Here is a 17,962-nt window from a genome sequence, read left to right on the forward strand (position 1 = left end):
GAAAGTCTTTAAGGGCTACTGGTCTATTTCGAGCAAGAGCCCTAAAAAATCTAGAAATTAAAGTTTCTTTAGATAAAGTCTTTTCAAAGAAAACTGATAAGGCAGCCACCTGAGTCTTCAGGGTACTGGCTGCGAGACCCTTCTCCATTCCTTCATGGAGAAACTCCAAGACGGACACCGTGCTCTTGACCTTGAGTTCTCTAGAACTGCACCAGGAGTTGAACTTTTTCCAGACCTTCATGTAAATTGCCTGTGTAACTGCCTTCCTACTGGACAGCAGGGTCTTTACTACTTTATCTGAGAGACCTTTAGCCTTTAACAGGTCCTCCTCAGAAACCAGGCGGTTAGCTGCAGGAGTTCCACTTCTGGATGACTTACTGTCCCCTGGGATAACAGATCTTTTCTGAGTGGTAACCTCCATGGGGGCTTCGAGGCTAGGTTTCGAAGACCCGCGAACCAGGGTCTTTTTGGCCAAAAAGGAGTGACTAGTATTAAGTCTGTCCTTTCTTCCCTGAATTTCCTCAGTACTAGTGGAATTAGAGGAAAGGGGGGAAAGGCATAGCACAGCTGGTAATGCCAGGGGTGAGCGAATGCATCCAACCCTATTGCTGCATCTCCTCGGTGAAGAGAAAAGAATCTGTCCACCTTTGAGTTCTGCTAGCTGGCAAAAAGGTCTACCTGAGGAACCCCCCAGGCCTCGGAGATCATCAGGAACACTTCCTGATTCAGACTCCATTCTGCCTCTAGCAATTTGCGCCTGCTTAGGAGGTCCGCAAACAAATTCTGAGAGCCCTTCAGATGCACTGCCGATAGTGAGGCTGTGTTCTGTTCTGCCCAGGCTAACAACAGATTGGCCAGCTCCATCAAGCTCCTGCTTCTGGTTCCCCCTTGCTTCATAATGTAGGTAACCGCTGTTGTGTTGTCTGACAACACCTGAACATGGTGGCCTCTCAAACTCTGCTGAAATGCCACTAAACCCAGAAAGATCGCCTTCAACTCCCTCCAGTTGGATGATCTTTGAGCTTCCTGTTTGGACCAGACCCCCTGAGATGTCTGACCATCCAGATGGGCTCCCCAGCCCCAGGCACTTGCGTCTGTAGTAAGGCGCTTGTCCACAGGAAAGGTCCACACCAGGCCCCTTGAGAGGTTTGCCTGGTCTCTCCACCACCAAAGAGCCCTTTTCGTCTTTGACGAAATTTTTAGCTGTTTTTCCAAAGGATCCTGATGGGACCAGCTTGACAGAACCTCCCTCTGAAGGGGCCTGGAATGGAACCTGGCCCACTGAACAGCCGGGATTGCTGCCGTAAGCAGGCCCAGAACTGCCATAGCCATCCTGACTGAGACTGTCTGGTTGCTCTGTATCCGCTGTACAGCTAGCTGTAACTTTTCCTGTTTTTCCAACGGCAGGAAAACTTTCTGGAGAATCGAATTTAATGTATACCCCAGAAATTTCATTTCCTGTGAGGGGGTCAGGATTGACTTCTCTAGGTTTAGAAGCCATCCCAGGCCCTCGAGGTGAGACTGGGCCCTCTGGAGATTGACTAGGACCTGCTCCCTGGAGTCTGCAAAAAACAAAAGGTCGTCCAGATAAGGAACAACTGGAATCCCCTTCAATTTCAGGGGTTCCAAAGCCTCTGCCATAATCTTCGTAAAGACCCTGGGAGAGGACGAGAGTCCGAACGGCAGAGCCCTGAATTGGAGGTGCCATACTGAACTCCCTACCTTCAATGCCAGGCGCAGGAACTGCTGCGATGCCTGATGAATTGGTATATGAAGGTAGGCATCCCTTAGGTCCAGGGATGCCATGAAGCATTCTGGGGTCAACAGCTTTGTGATGGAGAAAATTGTATCCATCCTGAAATGTTTGTACCGAATGAACCTGTTCAGGAATTTCAGATTCAGGATTAGACGGTACTTCCCTGAGGGTTTTTTCACCAGAAAAATATGTGAATAAAAACCCCCGCCCTGCTGGCTTACTGGGACTTGAATCAGAACCTCTTGCTGTATCAGCTCCTGTAACAACAGCTTCATTGCAGAGGCCTTCTCCTGATCCCTTGGCAATGTTGTCACATAAAACCTGCTCGGGGGTGGTTCTGAAAACTCCAACCTGTACCCCTGATCGACAACGCTCTTCACGAACAGATTTGGAGACAGCCTGTCCCATTGTTCGCGAAAAGCTGACAGTCTCCCCCCCACTGGGGAGATATTGTCACTTGTTCTTAGGGGACTGCTCTGGGGGAGATCTAAAGAGGACTCCACCCCTGCCTTTGCCCTTCTGTGAACCCCATCTGCTCTTGTGCTCCTGGTCTTTTTTATGGGACTGCTGAAAAGCACGAAAATTCTTTTTAGCCATCTGCTTTTTCTTAACTGGAAAAGCCTTCTTTTTATCGGCTGTTCTATCCAGCACAGACTCTAAATCAGGACCAAAGAGCAAGTCACCCGAGAAGGGAAGACCACACAGCTTGACCTTAGAGGCAGTGTCCCCAGACCATGTTTTCAGCCAAACTGCTCTCCTGGCTGAATTTACAAGAGCCGAAGACCTAGCGGCCAGTTTAACTGATTCTGCTGATGCATCCGCCATGTATTTGACTGCATTCAGGATCAGTGGAAAGGACTCTAAGAGATCCTTGCGGGGTGTCCCCGCCTCAATATGGCTCTTCAGCTTCTCTACCCAACATTCCAGATTCCTGGCCACCACCGTAGCTGCCATTGCTGGTTTTAGACTGACTGACGCGGCATCCCAAGCTTTTTTAAGGATGGAGTCAGCTTTTTTGTCCATTGGGTCTTTAAGGATCCCCATATCTTCAAAGGCTAGATCCGTTCGTCTGGATACCTGCGAGAAAGCTGCATCGACTCTGGGTTTCTTATTCCAAACCTCTGAGTCCTTATCTTCGAAGGGAAACCTTCTTTTGAGAGCTTTAGAGAAGAAAGGGGCTTTTTCTGGGTCCTTCCACTCCTTTCTCACTGAGTCTGAGAGGACCCTGTGGACAGGAAAAACTCGCCGTTTTGTTTCGTCCAACCCCTGGTACATTTTGTCATGAACTGACAGTTGTACTCTTTCTTCCTGAATTTCTAGAGTAGTGTAGATTGCTTTTAAAATATCATCTACTTCCTCTAGTGATAGCTTGAATTTGGAGCCCCTGCTATCTTCTTCCTCTTCCTCCTCCTCAGAATCCCTGAAGGAGATGAGAGTACTACCCCCTTCGTCTCCAGACTCTTCAGTTTCCACCTGTCTGGATGACGACGCCCTGGGGCTGGGCGGTAAGTTCTGAGGCTCGGTCTGTGCGGGAGGGTTTTGTATCAGGATGGACTTGACTGAACTCAAAGAGTTTGTCAGCTCTTTAACCGAAGAAAACAAATCCTTATATTGTTGAGATGTTTCCTCTTCCACCAATTCTCTGATACAATTTCTGCACATTGCCTTCTGCCATGAATCTCTGAGGGGGGTTTTGCAGGAAGGACATTTTCTCTGACCTGGTCTAGCTTTTCCTAGTGATTTTTCCTGAAACGACATACAGGTTTAATTCACTAAAAGCTCTCAACAACCAGTTGCTTAACACCAAGCCAGTGCAGAGACCCACCACCAAACAGACCTACTAGTGAGACCCCAGAACTAGGCTGCAAAAGGTCAGAGCGAAGTCCACCTCTGACCTGCAGCGACAGGCCCCCAAGAGGGGGGAACAAACAAAGACATACCCACAGTAAAGCAGAGGGTGCCAGTGCACCTTACGTACCTGGGCTGGACCGGTGCTGGGGGCGCCTGTCTCCGCCATAGCTGGCTTGCACTCTTCCATCGTTTGAGTGAGGCAGCTATTTTACAAACAGCTCTCATTTTAAACTTTCCCGGCCGCCGCGTCATCAAGGCCGGCCGGAAGCGGAAGCACACGGTCACCTGACCCGCCCCATGACCCCTGCGTTCCAGGCGCTGAACCACGGCGCCACGCCCCCTCAGAGCGCCCGCGCGTCACCGTGAACGACGCCGTCGCCGCCCGGGACCCGGCGCCGAAAACGGAGCCATGCCGCTGACCTGCAGCGGCCTCCGCCAGCAACAGAGCCCTCCCTGCGCTAACAAGCGGACACCGGGCACCCGACGCCGGCACTCCGAGGGTCCTTACTCCCGTGAGATGGCGGGACCAGGAGCTCCAGGAGTCCTCTCCCCGTGGAGATGCTGCTGGGGGTCAAAGAGAAACAACCTGCAACAAAAGGTAAGCCTTACTCCCCTGCAGAGAGTGTAGCTCTCCCTGGTTCAGGCACATGCTTCCTCCAAGGAGGAAACACAATAACTGAAGCCATGGAGGAGGAGGAGGTGTTTTTAAAGTGGGCATGTGTTTCCTGATTGCAAGGTGGAGCTACTCTCTCCGGGGTTGTCCTGAAAGGCGATTTGAGAAAGTGCGCTTGCAAGTCCGCTGCGCAAATACGGTGTGACAGACAGTATTGCAACAACCACCATTTTATTCTCTAGGGTGTTAGAATAAAATATAATTATATATATATATAAATGTTTAGGGGGTTCTAAATAAAGGGAAGGAGATAGGCAGGCAATGGAAGCTCCATTAGCATTGCTGGTTGTCATACCAACAGCCACCACAAGAGGGCGCCAGATTCCAGAAGGAATCACAGGACCGCAGAAGGCCTCAATTACCGGCGGAACGGCCCGATCACGCCGGGTGGGGGGGGTCCATGGAGAAAGGATACCCCCAGCTGTGCTGCCCCAGGTTGCTAATTCTAGTCGCAAATGCGACCTTGCGCCCGGGTTTTGTCGAGCCCTGCTCTTTATGATCTCCATATACCATTCAATCTCTTTGCAGGATTTTCTATCTTCCGTTAGGGCTTGTCCTCTATATCTTTATGCCAAGGCTGATACTATTTTATAATCAAATTTAGTCAGCGGTCATTCATGTTTTTCTTGATCTATGGGGAGACTACATTTTTTTTAGTGCCCCCCCCCCCCCCCCCCATCATCTGTGTGAAGGTCTCTCCCTGTTTAATTCAAGTGGTCACTTGATTTTAGGTACATTTGGCTATTATAACAGGTTTTGTGATGTAAATTCCATTATGCAGAGAGCCAGGTTGGTTTATACATATGAGGTACATAGTATATACATTATGTATAAAAGTGTTTATCATATTCACACATCCTAACAATCTGTTTGAAATTACATGCGTTTACACAATATGTATACATACCACTTGACCTCCGCTGTTTGCATATTTGTTTTTTGACTAGATCCAGAACAGTATTGGTGGGGTTAACGTGTGCAGGGTTTGTTACTAATGCTTTAACAATGAAACAAGTCTGTATACATTGTTCTTTTTCAACATGTCTTTGTTTTTATTTATTTTGTGTACCGTTTGCTTCTCCCTGGTTCATAGTTGCTCACACAGAGCTTGGATACAAGTATCTTTATGGATTTTTCTTCCTTTTTAGTTCAGGTGTACTCTATTTTCCAAGTAAAGTATATTAGATGAGTGGACACTAGCCTGCAATTATTTTTTTTGATTGGCTATTCATCCCATAGACACTTAAAGAGGAAGTAAACCCTGATGAGTTTACTTCCTTTTTTCCCTGCAAAGGTAAAGCATAATGGACTACTATGCATCGCATAGTAGCCCATTATGTGTCACTTACCTGACACAGGAGCCAGCGAAGTCGCCGCTGTCCCCTGTAGTCCGCCGCATCCATCTTGCTGGTGGAGTCTCGCAGCTCCGCCGCTGTCATTCGGCGAAGCCGCGATGACGTCACTCCCGCGCATGCGCACGGGAATCGACAAATGCGGTAGCTCCATTCTTGGAACTGCCGCGTTCAGTGCGCCTGCGCGCCGCAGACGTAGACAGTGGTGCCCGTTTTCAGGCAAATATCTCCTAAACCATATAGGTTTAGGAGATATTGCTTGGACCTACAGGTAAGCCTTAATTTAGGCTTACCTGTAGGTCAAAGTGGTTTGTAAGGGTTTACAACCACTTTAAGGATATTTATATCTGATTTCGCTCTGTCCTTAGATAGACTAAGCGCCAGAACAAGGCGTGAAACGCGTTAGATTTTTTATCCTGTTTTTCCATATTTGATATGTGACTGCATTTGGATTTTATTGACCAATAAAGATGCCATTTCTCTGATGTGAGGCCATCCAGGAACCTTTTTATTTTCTAAACACGACATATACATGTGTTTGTTCAGATTTCATGACTGAGGTATACAACCACTTTAAAAAGGAAATTAGAGTCAGACACACCCCCCCCCCCCCCCATTCTGCAGCTACTGCCTCCTCATCTCTAAACTCTAGCATACAGAGTCCAGAGCGGCAGTCAGTGTAGAGAGTGCGAAAACAGTCAGCTTATGTTGTGAAGCAGGCTCTCATTCACAAAAGGGCACAATCTGACAACAGCACAAGGCCATGTACTACATTAGCCTTGCCTCAAAAGTGTAGTACCCAGCATGTGCCATTGTCAAGATAGCCATTTCACACCATAGAAACAGTCTGGAAGCATGCCAGCACATTTGATGCAGTCCAGTGCATTTTTACCCCCTCTCTTAAACCTTAAGGACGTGTGTTCCAGTGGGGTTTACAGCATTCCAGTGCAGGAAAAAAGCAGCATGTACTTTTTTTGGAACACAGAAACTGCAGGCTCTGGTGTGAACTATGCCATGGAAAACTATATAACCTATTGTACATTTGTTTTTGATGCAGAAAACATACACAAGTCCCACCCTGGACTGCATGTAGTGTGACCTGGCCCTCAAAAGCTACATTTATTCACAACATATGCAGACAGTTTACACTCTAACTGCACTGAATAGCAGGCTGAAGCTCCAGACTCTAAACGAGAGATGCAGAGATTGTCAGCTTTGGGGTGTGTAAAGCTGTGCAGGTTCTGTGTGCACTGCCTGTCACTCAGAAATCAATCTCTGTTGGTGTGTTGTATTCTTTACAGATATCATGGGACCACAGAGAATGAACATGGCAATGGAAATCTTAGAATTACAACAAACTTACAGAATTTGTATTTAACCAGTGTTTAGTGTCACTTTAGAGTAAAATATGCAAAGATTTTCTTCACTGTATACTTACTTTTCCGGTCTCCCTGTGCAAACTGAATTTCAATCTGACGTCCACAAATCCATCTTCTGTCCAGGTTATGTAAAGCATCTTCAGCATCACGGACATCTTCAAATGTACTTGCAGTCAAGGTTCTTTACAAAAAGATGAAATAGTGCTGGTTCCCACTAGATGTTAACTGTACCAGCAGGGGTCATTACAATACTAGTCTGCAGAATTACTACTGCTCTGCACTTGAGGAAAATTTAAGTCAACAGGTCCAGACAAACATGAACAGAAGGAAATACAGGGTTTGCCATTGCTGATCTTGAAAATGCCAGCTGTCCCATCTCTAGTTTGATAGTTTTAAACCCCATATCCCAGGTGCTTGAAAACAAAGCGTTTTTTTTTTTTTTTTTTTTTAAGGATTCATTCTGTTTGGAAACATGCTTTGGAGAGGTCCAACATTCACACCTAAAGTCAGACCTATAGCGCCAAAAATACACAGATTGGCAGCATTTGAACAAAAAGTCTTAGGAAAGGGTTCCAAGTAGAGATGCACTGAAACGTTTAGCCCAAAAATGGCATTAATCTTCAGAATAAAAGTAAAAAAAAAGGGTGCCGACAATCGCACCAAAAATACGTGAATTTTACACAAATTCATGACAATTTTACTGTGCTGATGGAGTGTTTTTCATAGGTCACGTGATGGGGACACACACACACACACGTGCATTAAATGACGTGTTTTTTTAACTGACCAAAAAAGCCAAGTGGGATTTTTTACTACCACAATGGAAACCCAATACACCAGTGTGCAGACATTCATAGAATTTAAAAAAGGGATACATTTTTCTTGCGCTAAATTCATATTTAAAATTGATAATGTTAAATGAAGTCTAATTATATACAAAAATTTCTCAAAACTCATTTTCGGCACCATGATTTCTATTCAGTGCACCTCTAGTTCTAAGAAAGTTTAAGAAATTTCAGGGAGCAGGATGGAAAATTTCTGAATTTCTAACAGTGTGGCATTTCATTCTGTAAAGCACATTCATTCCAAAAATCAAATGTTAAATAAAATCTTTTGAACAGCAAGCCAATATATTCTCTATATTCTACAGAGAGCTTAAGACTTGTTTTGAGGCATCTGGAATGTATTTAGCCAATTTCAGCTGAAGGTTCACTGGTGCTTTAAGCCATTGACCAAGAAGCAACACACAAGCTTAAGTCAGGTCTGTAAATACAGCATGATCCTTGTTTCATGCCAGCTTCCCCACTTTCAAAAACCATTCATGCTGCCAGGCAACTAGCATTTCAGAAGTACCAACCTGTGCTACCATGTTCAACCTGAGTGTGTGCGCCCTCAGTCAAGTAAAGCCATACCTCACAAAAAAAAAAAAAAAAAACTGGCAAGATACACACTATTAAAGAGGAAGTAAAGGCACTTTTTTTAAATGCAACCTGTAAGGCAGAGGCATAATTAACTAGTATGCATAGCATACTAGCTCATTACGAATAACTTACCCGAGAACGAAACTGTCCTCCATTTTCACTGCTGCCATGTATCCCAGAGTGACTTCCGGATCTTGCTGCTCGGGCACTGATTCGCCGGAGGTGCAATTAAGCCACTCCCACGCATGTGTGCTGACACGAGCGGCATATGGCCGTGATCTGCGGCCTGCTCAGTCCGCCGCTGTCTACGGCGCATGCGCCATAGACAGCGGTGCCTGCCTTTTTGTAAATATCTCCTAAACTGTGTAGGTTTAGGAGATATTTCTTGGACACACAGGTAAACCTTAATCTAGGCTTACCTGTATGTCAAGGTGGTTTGTAAGGGTTTACAACCACTTTAAGGTGAACATTAGAAACAACTAATAAATCGGAAAATAAAATAACCACATCAGAACTCAGCCTCCTCTACACAGCTCCTTAGGGTGAGAAATGCGAATCACAAGTTTCACAATCTAGCCATGGCATAAAAAAAATAAATAAAAAAAAAAGCCAGAGTCTCAAATCAGTTCCTTCTTCCCAAATGCCATGTGGGACCTCAGGGTTTTTGGAGGCTTCTATATTTCATCGGTCCCAGAAGAAATAGCTGATGTTACCTAGCAAATTTATCATTCTCATGCTTACAACAGGTAACTCAAAGCAACCCATAAACAGCAAGATGCTTAATGCAAGCTCCTTTTAAAATCTCTTGCATTCTAGGTAGGTGATCTCACACCCACCACTTACATCACTAACCCTCTGGGAAAGAAACTTTATACACATGCTGAAACAAGCAATATAAGCTATATAGCCTCAAAAACGACACAACAGCCCCCTAGAACTAGGATAGAAGAATTGGGGGGGGGGGAAGTAAACAAAGCTTTTGGCTGCCATTGAGAGCACAGCATTTTTTGCCCTATAACCCCAACTGAAATAACCTTAATTTTGGCCATCTCAACTATATGCACAGTGCAAAGTCTGAATTTTAAACAGCCAAGTTCACCTTTTAACACCACACCCCCCATAATTTGAGATTCCACAGCAAGGGCCCAATAGGTTTTGGTGTGGGTAAGGTAGTGCCTTTCAACTCTTTAAGACTACCAGGAAGCTATATGGACCAATAACAGCACAGTTCCTCTGCATCCAGTTTAAAATGTGAAATGCACATTGTACTTAAAAAAAAAAAAAAAAAAAATGGATGCTTGAGATTCTATTAACCACTTTCCACCCAACCCTATTCTGGCACTTCTCTGCTATAGCATTTTTTTTTTTTTTAAATCCCCCCCCCCAAAAAACATCCTCATGCCACCTGTAAAAACTATCAAGGGGCAGCAAATAGAAAAATGAAACCAAAAAAGTAAATGTAACATGACAATACAGAAACAAAATACCATACCATGCAAAAAACACCACGCCGAGGATATTTACTTTTGAGATCTAACCTGAACTGAAGTTTGGAACATTACAAACAGCAGGTACGCGTGTTGTGTAAAATGGAATAGTCAAGCCGTAAAAAAACAAAAAACCCACCACACACACACACACACACACACACACACACACTTTATCCACCTGCAAAATTGCAGACTGATAACTAGTCAAACCCTATTGACTAGACCCATCCATATCAAGTTGCGTACTTACACAAGAGGACACATGAAGGTAGGATACATAGTCTCCTGTAATCTTGGTCACCATTCAACGACATCTTGACCTTTTATTTCTAAGAGCTTGTCAGAAGGACTTGTCAGGAGGGGCTTCATGCTTTTATCTTTAACTTTCAAAAATAACTTTCCCACTTTTGTGAATTAAGCGAAGCTTTGACTCCTATTTGGCTTGTCCTTCCAGCTTTTCTTTTCCCAATTTCCCTTTTATTCTTCAAGCCTGATCATTAAGGGGTCTTTGCTTTGTCTACTTGTCTCTACTCTAAAGTTCTTTTCATGCTTTCTCTGTAGTTTCGCCTTTAATGTACAGCTTTACAATTCTGAGGTAACAGAACAGCAGAATTAGGAAAAAGTGAAGGAAATAATCTATCCATAACTATAAGTGGACACAATAAATTGACTGGATTTGTTGCAATATTTACTAGTAAACTACCGCAACTACTAGATCTTTGTTAGTTTTACATTGCACAGAAGTTAAAAAACAAAGCGTGCTCGTGAATTACTTTGCAATGTATAGTGAGCAACATAAAAAGGATCAAAGCAATTTGTTTTGTGTGCAGTTACCTCTCACACAATCTTTGTTAAGGACATTTTCCCTCATAACCCAGTTGAGGGAAGAAAGGATATTGAACATATGCAAATCCCCTTGGACGTCGCGTGTAGTAATCAAGGGGGACATATACATCAACAATAGGGCCATATCGACCAAATTCTCTGCGAATATCTTCAGACCTGAAATAAAACAGATTATATTTAGTACTCTGAAAAACCCTGTAGGAAATCAGAAAAAATAAACTTGGTTTACATTTCTGGATCTCAAACTCTATTCATTTTTTGGGTGGAATAAAAAGTCACTTCACATATGAAACTTGAATCCTATAAATTCATACATCTGTCTTCAGTTATCGGTATACATTTCAATTTCACATGGCCCCTCCGTCACATTTAAAAAAAAAAAGAAAAAGTCAGTATTGGTCAAAAGTAAAAAGGACTTCTTGTATAGAAAAACAGAAGATATCTGTAACTGCAATAATCAGAAGGGGGTGCAAACCTTTCTTTTTTTTTTTAATCCATTAACATTGGTCTGCCTTTAGGTATAAAAATTGTAGTTCAATCTAAAAAAGTGTGAAAGGACATAATGTAGCTTTACTATCACCAATCCATTTAATGCCATTGTTGTATTTCATGCAATTTAGCCTCCACAATTCTAGAGGTGGAACAAAATGCTTTTAAAGGCAAGCCAGACGGTTTGAATTTCTTTCCTGCAACCATGGATTGCAGGAAAGAAATTTCAATGATTCCCTCTTCAATACTCCACTTGTTGAGCTGTGTTGAATTGGGGTCTTTTCCAAGACAGTACATGTGGGTGGAGCCCTGCTCAGGCCATGCTGTCCAAACAGTGAAAGCTAGTGGAACTTCTCCCTGTACTGCTGCCACAGGGAGGGGGGGCCTGAAGTACTGGGAACAGGTCACATGTTCCACCCTAAAATCAGGTGGAACATCTAACATGCTAACAAAGGTGATCTCATCTTCCAAGTTCACCTTTTCAAGAGGGATTTCACTTTTCATAACTAGAAGCCTTTTCAATGCATTTTCTGTCCAAGCCAACCCAATGTGCTCACTTGGCTCATTTCCTGTAGAGCATATTCCATCATTCACTATATCACAGAATAGGGCATGCTTACCAGTCCCACCAATTTCGCTTTCAGGCGCCATTTATACCCATTATAGTGCCACCTTTCAGTGCTGCCTATGAGTGCCCGTCATCCAAGAAGAGATCTTTACAACATTTTATAACGGGGAAAAAAAAAAAAAAAAAGCACTGAAAGCTGGCTTGGGCAGAAAGGGGGGAAGTGCCTGGTATTGAAGTGGTTAAACAAAAGATACAAAAAAAAAAAAAAAAACACAAACAACCCACACATTAGTGTTGCACCGATACCAAGCACTTGCACAAATTCTCCAGCACTAAAACAGATACATTAAGACTTGGTTCACATGCACTTGGGCCAGCCTGCAGCTCGGGTGCAATTCCAATGCAAATTGTGTGTGTGATCAGAAAAATTGCACACAACCCTTTCAAATAGCACTGTCGCCAGCCCCTCTGAACAGGCTGTAAAAAGACATCTGTGGTTTTACCATGACGCAGATATGGTGTGAATGAGCCCTATCAAAACAAACCATCACACGACACTAAAGATAGGTAATGGTATCGGCACTCATACACAGGGGAAAAAAAAATAAAAACAGTCAGCACAGATGTGAATGGGACCCATATAAGAAATGTGTTCAATCGATTTCTAAGCACTGGCAAATGATCTAAAAACATGTGAGCTTACCCTGACCTGGTTTATACAAAAACACATGTTTCTGTGACGCGGTTATGTCAGACTTAGGCCCCTTTCACAATTGGGCGGTGCGGGCATTGGCGGTAGAGCAGTGCCATCTTTAGCATGGTTTTGATGGTGCTATTCACCCGCTAGCGAGCTGTTTTAGCCCCCCACTATCGCCCAAAAAAGGGGTAAAACCGCCCGCAAAGCAGCGCTGCTTTGCCGGCGGTATAGCCACACTGCCCCTTGATTTCAATTGACATTGAATACACCACTCCAAAGATGCTGCTAGCAGGACTTTACCGTCCTGCTAGTGCACTGAGCCAGCGTGAAAGCCTTCCACACTGGGGTGAAAGCAGACAATTTTTTTCAGACGTTACAGCCCAGTGTGAAAGGGGCCTAAAAAGGTGGTCGATGTGTTTTTTTTTAATTCAACAGCTACAGACACTGTAGCTGCTGACTTTTAATAAGGACACTTAGGCTGCATTCACACCTGAGCGTAGCATTTAAGCGTTTTTTGGAGCGTTTTTTACCGCGATTTGGTGCAGGGCAAAAGGTCACCAATGTTAAAAAATGCCCAAATCTGCTCAATTCGAGCGACAAAAAAGGGTCCGGAACTTGTTTGAGCTTCAGGCGACATGGAGTGGAGATGTGAACCATCTCCATTGAAAATAATGGATTTTTTCCCCTTCAGGCTCCAAGCTACAAGACGCTCAGGTGTGAATGGGGTCTTACATGTCCAGCGAGACCGATCCGTCCATTGGATCGTGTGCCGGCGCCGCCATCTTAGCAAAGGGAAACAGGCAGTGGAGCATTGCGGCTTCACTGCCTGTTTCCTACTGCGCATGCACGAGTCGTTTTGTGACTAGCCCCGTTTTCTGGGACACATGTCCTAGAACAGTGGTTCTCAACTCCAGTCCTCAAGGCGCCCTAACAGGTCATGTTTTCAGGATTTCCCTCAGATGAAATGGCTGTGGTAATTACTAAAGGCAGGGAAAATGATCAAATCAACTGTGCAAAATATTGGGAAGCCTGAAAACGACCTGCTGGGGCGTCTTGAGGACTGGAGTTAAGAAACCTTGTCCTAGAAGACAACAGGGCAGCTCGCCAAAGAGGAGGAAGCACCACGGAATAGGAAGAGGCAGATTAGGAAGACTGCCTAGTAACAGGGGTTGCCGGTAGGTAAAAAAATCTCTACACATTTTTATTTTGTGAACATTCATGTAATTTTTTTTAGGGTGGCCCTCCACTTTTTAAATGTGCTGCTAAATGCACTGGGACATACGTGGGGGGCGCAACATGCAATACTACAGAATGTGCTGCATCCAGCCACTTAATGTGGTACCCTGCAATTTGTGGGTTCTTTGCTCTGACAAAGGCAGTGTGCTCACCTGCAGTACAGGGAACACATGGCACACAACTTTCCCGCCCCATGTTTTGGAGTGAACCAGCGCTTAGGAAGTGTCTACAACTGAGCATGCGCAGTGTTCAGAAGCGCAGGACAACCCAGCATTTTCTGACAAACCTCCCCTCGTGTAGGGCGCACATGCCATTTTACAAATATCCAACCAGCGTGCTATACACAAGAGTGGGTTCCCCTTCACGCGTGCGGCCAAGGTCCGTGCGCTAGTAGGCCGCTACACCCCCTCCCCCTACACACACACCATGTGCTGCGATCACACGGCTCATACAAAGGCCTACAGCACGCCAAGTGGAAGGCAACGACGCACAGCTCACACACCACCTCCAGGGGGCGATGTGCCGCGGGGTGTCACCGCCATTCCGCTCACACGGTAAGAAGACTCCAGCGCACGCTGTGTAGAATCCCGCCTCCCAAGGCCTCTCCTCACTCACCTGATATCGTCTGCTATATTTCGGACGAAGAGAGACGTGTTTGGGGGCCGCAGGTAACGGGACATGACGTTATCAGACGGAGGACACGGCGAAGCACGCGAACAACAAGGACCGCTCCACACAGCTGCACAATGGCCGTCACTTCTCTCCTGATCAGCGCGAGACTTCCTGAGGAAAGGGCGGGGCGAAGAGTGTGTGCTGGGCGGGAAGGTTCGCGCGCTAACTTAGTAATGGGCGGAGCTGTGTTGTGACTGACCATACCAGGGAGGAGATGAGGAGGGGGGGTGATGAGAGCGGCGCTTTCTGTTTCTGATTATTTCCTTTGTGTCACCTTATATGGAATCTCCCTCCACCTAACTTACATTTGGTGTGTGGCTGGAACAGATACGTGTCCTGTGACGTTGCCATAGACTCTAATGCCTCGTACCGCCCATTCCGATTATCGGACGACGTATCGTTCGCATTTTATTGCATAAAACTAATATTGAATACAACAGTGCAATATGTGCTCTTTAAAAAGTAAGATTGTTGTCGTACGATTCGGGAAAGACCTTCCGCTGTGCGTAGCTACGTATTTGAAATGATGTAAAATACGTGTGACCTCTGTGTCCTGGTTTATTTTTTTTATTTTTGTTTCTGATCATGCGTGGTGTTCGTCTATCGATTTTTACTGTATTGATTAAACGATTGTCGTACGATGGCTGTCGTCTGAGCTACATTTTCGCATTTATCCCTTTGGATTTTAATGGATGGACTGTCATGATCGGCTGTCGAAAAGCTGTGTACTAACAATCCGATTATCGAACGATCAATCCGAAAGCGATTTTTATCATCCGATAATCAGAACGTGTGTGCGAGGCATTAAGCCTCGCACAGGCGGTACGATTGTTGGCCAACCGAGCATCTGATTTTTGTCTAAAGAGTGTGTGTCAGCATCTTGTCTTTATTATTATTATTATTCAGGTTTTATATAGCGCCAACAGTTTGCTCACCGCTTTACAACATGAGGGCAGACATTACAGTTACATTACAATTTGGTACAAGAGGAATCAGAGGGCCCTGCTCATTAGAGCTTACAATCTAAAAAGGAAGGGTCAATTGATACAAAAGGTAATAGCTGTGGGGGACGAGCTGATGGAGGAAGTAAAACAGTATTAGTTAGAAGCAGGATAGGCTTCTTTCAAAAGAAGGGTTTTCAGGGATCGTCTAAAGATGGATAGATTAGGGGACAGTCTTGCATACGATCGTTACACAGTTGTCGTGCCTCAAAGACGAACGTAGTGACGTACTATGAGGAATTTCAGCTCTTGAGCGCCACCCCTTGGGCCCCTTCTTCTAATTTTCGTGTTTGATGTGTGACAGATTTGTGTACTGACCAATACGAAAATCTGACATCAGGCCATTGTCCACCAAAAGTTTACTAGCATATCATCCAACGTTTGTTGGCCGAAAGTTGGACAACAATTGTCAAAAGGAGCGTACTAACGGTCAGATTTTAGGACAACAGTCTGTCAACAGACAATCCCCTGCCAACAATCTGATCATGTGTACGAGGCTTTAGACCCCATACCCACTATTAGATTTTCTGCAGATTTTTGCCTTCAGATTTGCCAAAACCATATAATATGAGATCAAACCTTAAAGCCCCATACACACTATCAGTGATAGGATGTTGTTAGTATAGGGGTTGATAGACCCTCGATACCTCTGTATATTAAACATCCCTTCAATCAGATTTTCTGCTGGGTTTTCCATCAGATTTACCAAAACCATATAATATGAGGTGAAACTTTAGGAGTTTCAATGTGTATGCAATAAGGCAGGCCCTTGCGCTACATGGTTTTGGTAAATCTGAAGACAAAAATCTGCAGAGAATCTAGCAGTGTATATGGAGTCTAAAGCCTCGTACACATGATCAGATTTTTGGCAGGGGATTGTCTGTTGTCCTAAAATCTGACCATTAGTACGTGTATCCATAATTTGGAGTTAATTTCCCCTCAGCTCCTATTCTGTTGCCAGGAAGTGGGGGGAAATCTACACCTTCAAAACCCCTGGACGTTTTTCCTCGCTATCTGTGTCCCATTGGGGAGATTTCTCTTTACTTCCTGTTCCATAGCTAAAACAGGAAGTGAGAGGAAGAGAAATGAAGATTTCCCCTCTATTCCTGTTTTGGTGACAATTCACGATTTGGGCCACAGACAGCAATACAAATCTTTCAGGTGTTCTAAGCCCTCTCTGCTCTATCCAAATCTTAAAAAAAAGGTTTTGCTTTTAGTTATACTTTACCACTTCACACCGGGAGGATGCCCATGGACTCCCTCTAGTTGCAGTGATTATACTGGAATGATGTCTGCAGCTACAGGCATCATCCCTGGTATCAAAAAGTGACAGTACAGCGCAAATAAATAATAAATAATCAATACAAAGTCCATATAGTGAAAAATGATATATGCAGTAATCAAGAAGAATCCGCTTGTGCAGTGTGTCTTCAATCAATATAACAAGTGACGATGTGATCCCTTCACCATTGAACAAGTTGGACTCTCACCTCAACTAGTGGACCCCTGATATATCAGACAGGTCAAAAACACATGTTCCCATCAAGGGTAGATCATAAGTTTGCAGCAGACCAGACGGAAGTAATCCCAGGTAAGGTTCTCCTCCGTATCATCAGATCAATGTGATAACATATGAAAAAAGAACAAGCAAATCTAGTGCTCTCCGTTGGTACCAATTTATTAAAAGCAAGTAAAAGAAAAAATTACACTCACATTTGTGTGCACTGATCTCCAGTGCTGAGTGCTAGGCAAAGAATACCATGCGTGGATCAGTGTGTCAGCTTGCGGATGACGTCACGGCGCGAGTCACGTGGTCCGTACGCGTTGCGTCCCAAAAAGTAGGCGGGACTTCATCAGCGGTGACGGAATGACGTCGGACGGCCGCTTTTAAACCAACACACTAATATTGAGCCAATAGAAAACAGAGTTGTGCGCCAGACAAGTGCCAGGAGAAGCACGTATCAAACGTGACACCGGAACACAGATCTGCGCTCAAACACAGTACAAGAAAGAGAGAGAAGATATATTTAAAAACAATACTAATAAAAAGCAAGAACAAAGCCAGAGGAAAGCGCAAATATTGTCTACTAATTAGCGACACATAGCAATCCTCTAGTTATTTCCACATAAACTATGTGAAAAAAATGATATTGCCTAAAGAAGCAATGCAATATTATAGCACTGAAAAAGGACCACATATGTGTGTATCTCCTAATCAGTCCAACATTACTGGCAATGAGAACCTAAAATGTAAACCCACAATGCCGCTGATGTCATCAGGAAGCTACACTGATCCACGCATGGGTTAATGAAAAATAAATATACATATGCATAAAAAATATATATATATGTACCAAATTTATGTATACTAATCAAAAAAATAAAAAATGAATAAATAAATATAAAAATATATAAATAAAAACAAACAAAAAACAAATGAAAATATATAAAAGGGAAAAACAATTATCTGTCCGAAATGAAACAATTTAAATCAAAATCCACGTTTAAGCCTCTCGGGGCAAGAACCATTG

General features: G+C 44.1%; 1 protein-coding gene across 3 annotated transcripts in view; it reads right to left on the reverse strand.

Annotated features, from left to right (window-relative positions):
* Positions 1 to 14,564, reverse strand: part of SRSF10 (serine and arginine rich splicing factor 10) — a 35,168-nt gene extending 20,604 nt beyond the window's left edge. Inside the window, exons 1-3 of one of the 3 annotated variants that reach the window (XM_077481835.1) lie at positions 14,374 to 14,564; positions 10,818 to 10,924; positions 7,071 to 7,172 (exon numbers count right to left, since the gene is read on the reverse strand). In XM_077481835.1, coding sequence (XP_077337961.1) covers positions 7,071 to 7,172; positions 10,818 to 10,924; positions 14,374 to 14,438 — 274 coding nt within the window. In that variant the 5' untranslated portion in view covers positions 14,439 to 14,564. Of the gene's footprint in view, positions 1 to 7,070; positions 7,193 to 10,172; positions 10,512 to 10,817; positions 10,925 to 14,373 lie in introns of those variants that run through there. The other 2 variants (XM_077481837.1, XM_077481836.1) reach the window with 2 other exon arrangements.
* Between the last annotated feature and the right edge of the window lie 3,398 nt (positions 14,565 to 17,962).

The sequence above is a fragment of the Lithobates pipiens genome, unplaced genomic scaffold, assembly GCF_037356315.1.
Source record: "Lithobates pipiens isolate NorthernLeopardFrog02 unplaced genomic scaffold, aLitPip1_a1.2 Scaffold_16, whole genome shotgun sequence".
In the NCBI taxonomy this organism is placed as follows: Eukaryota; Metazoa; Chordata; class Amphibia; order Anura; family Ranidae; genus Lithobates; species Lithobates pipiens.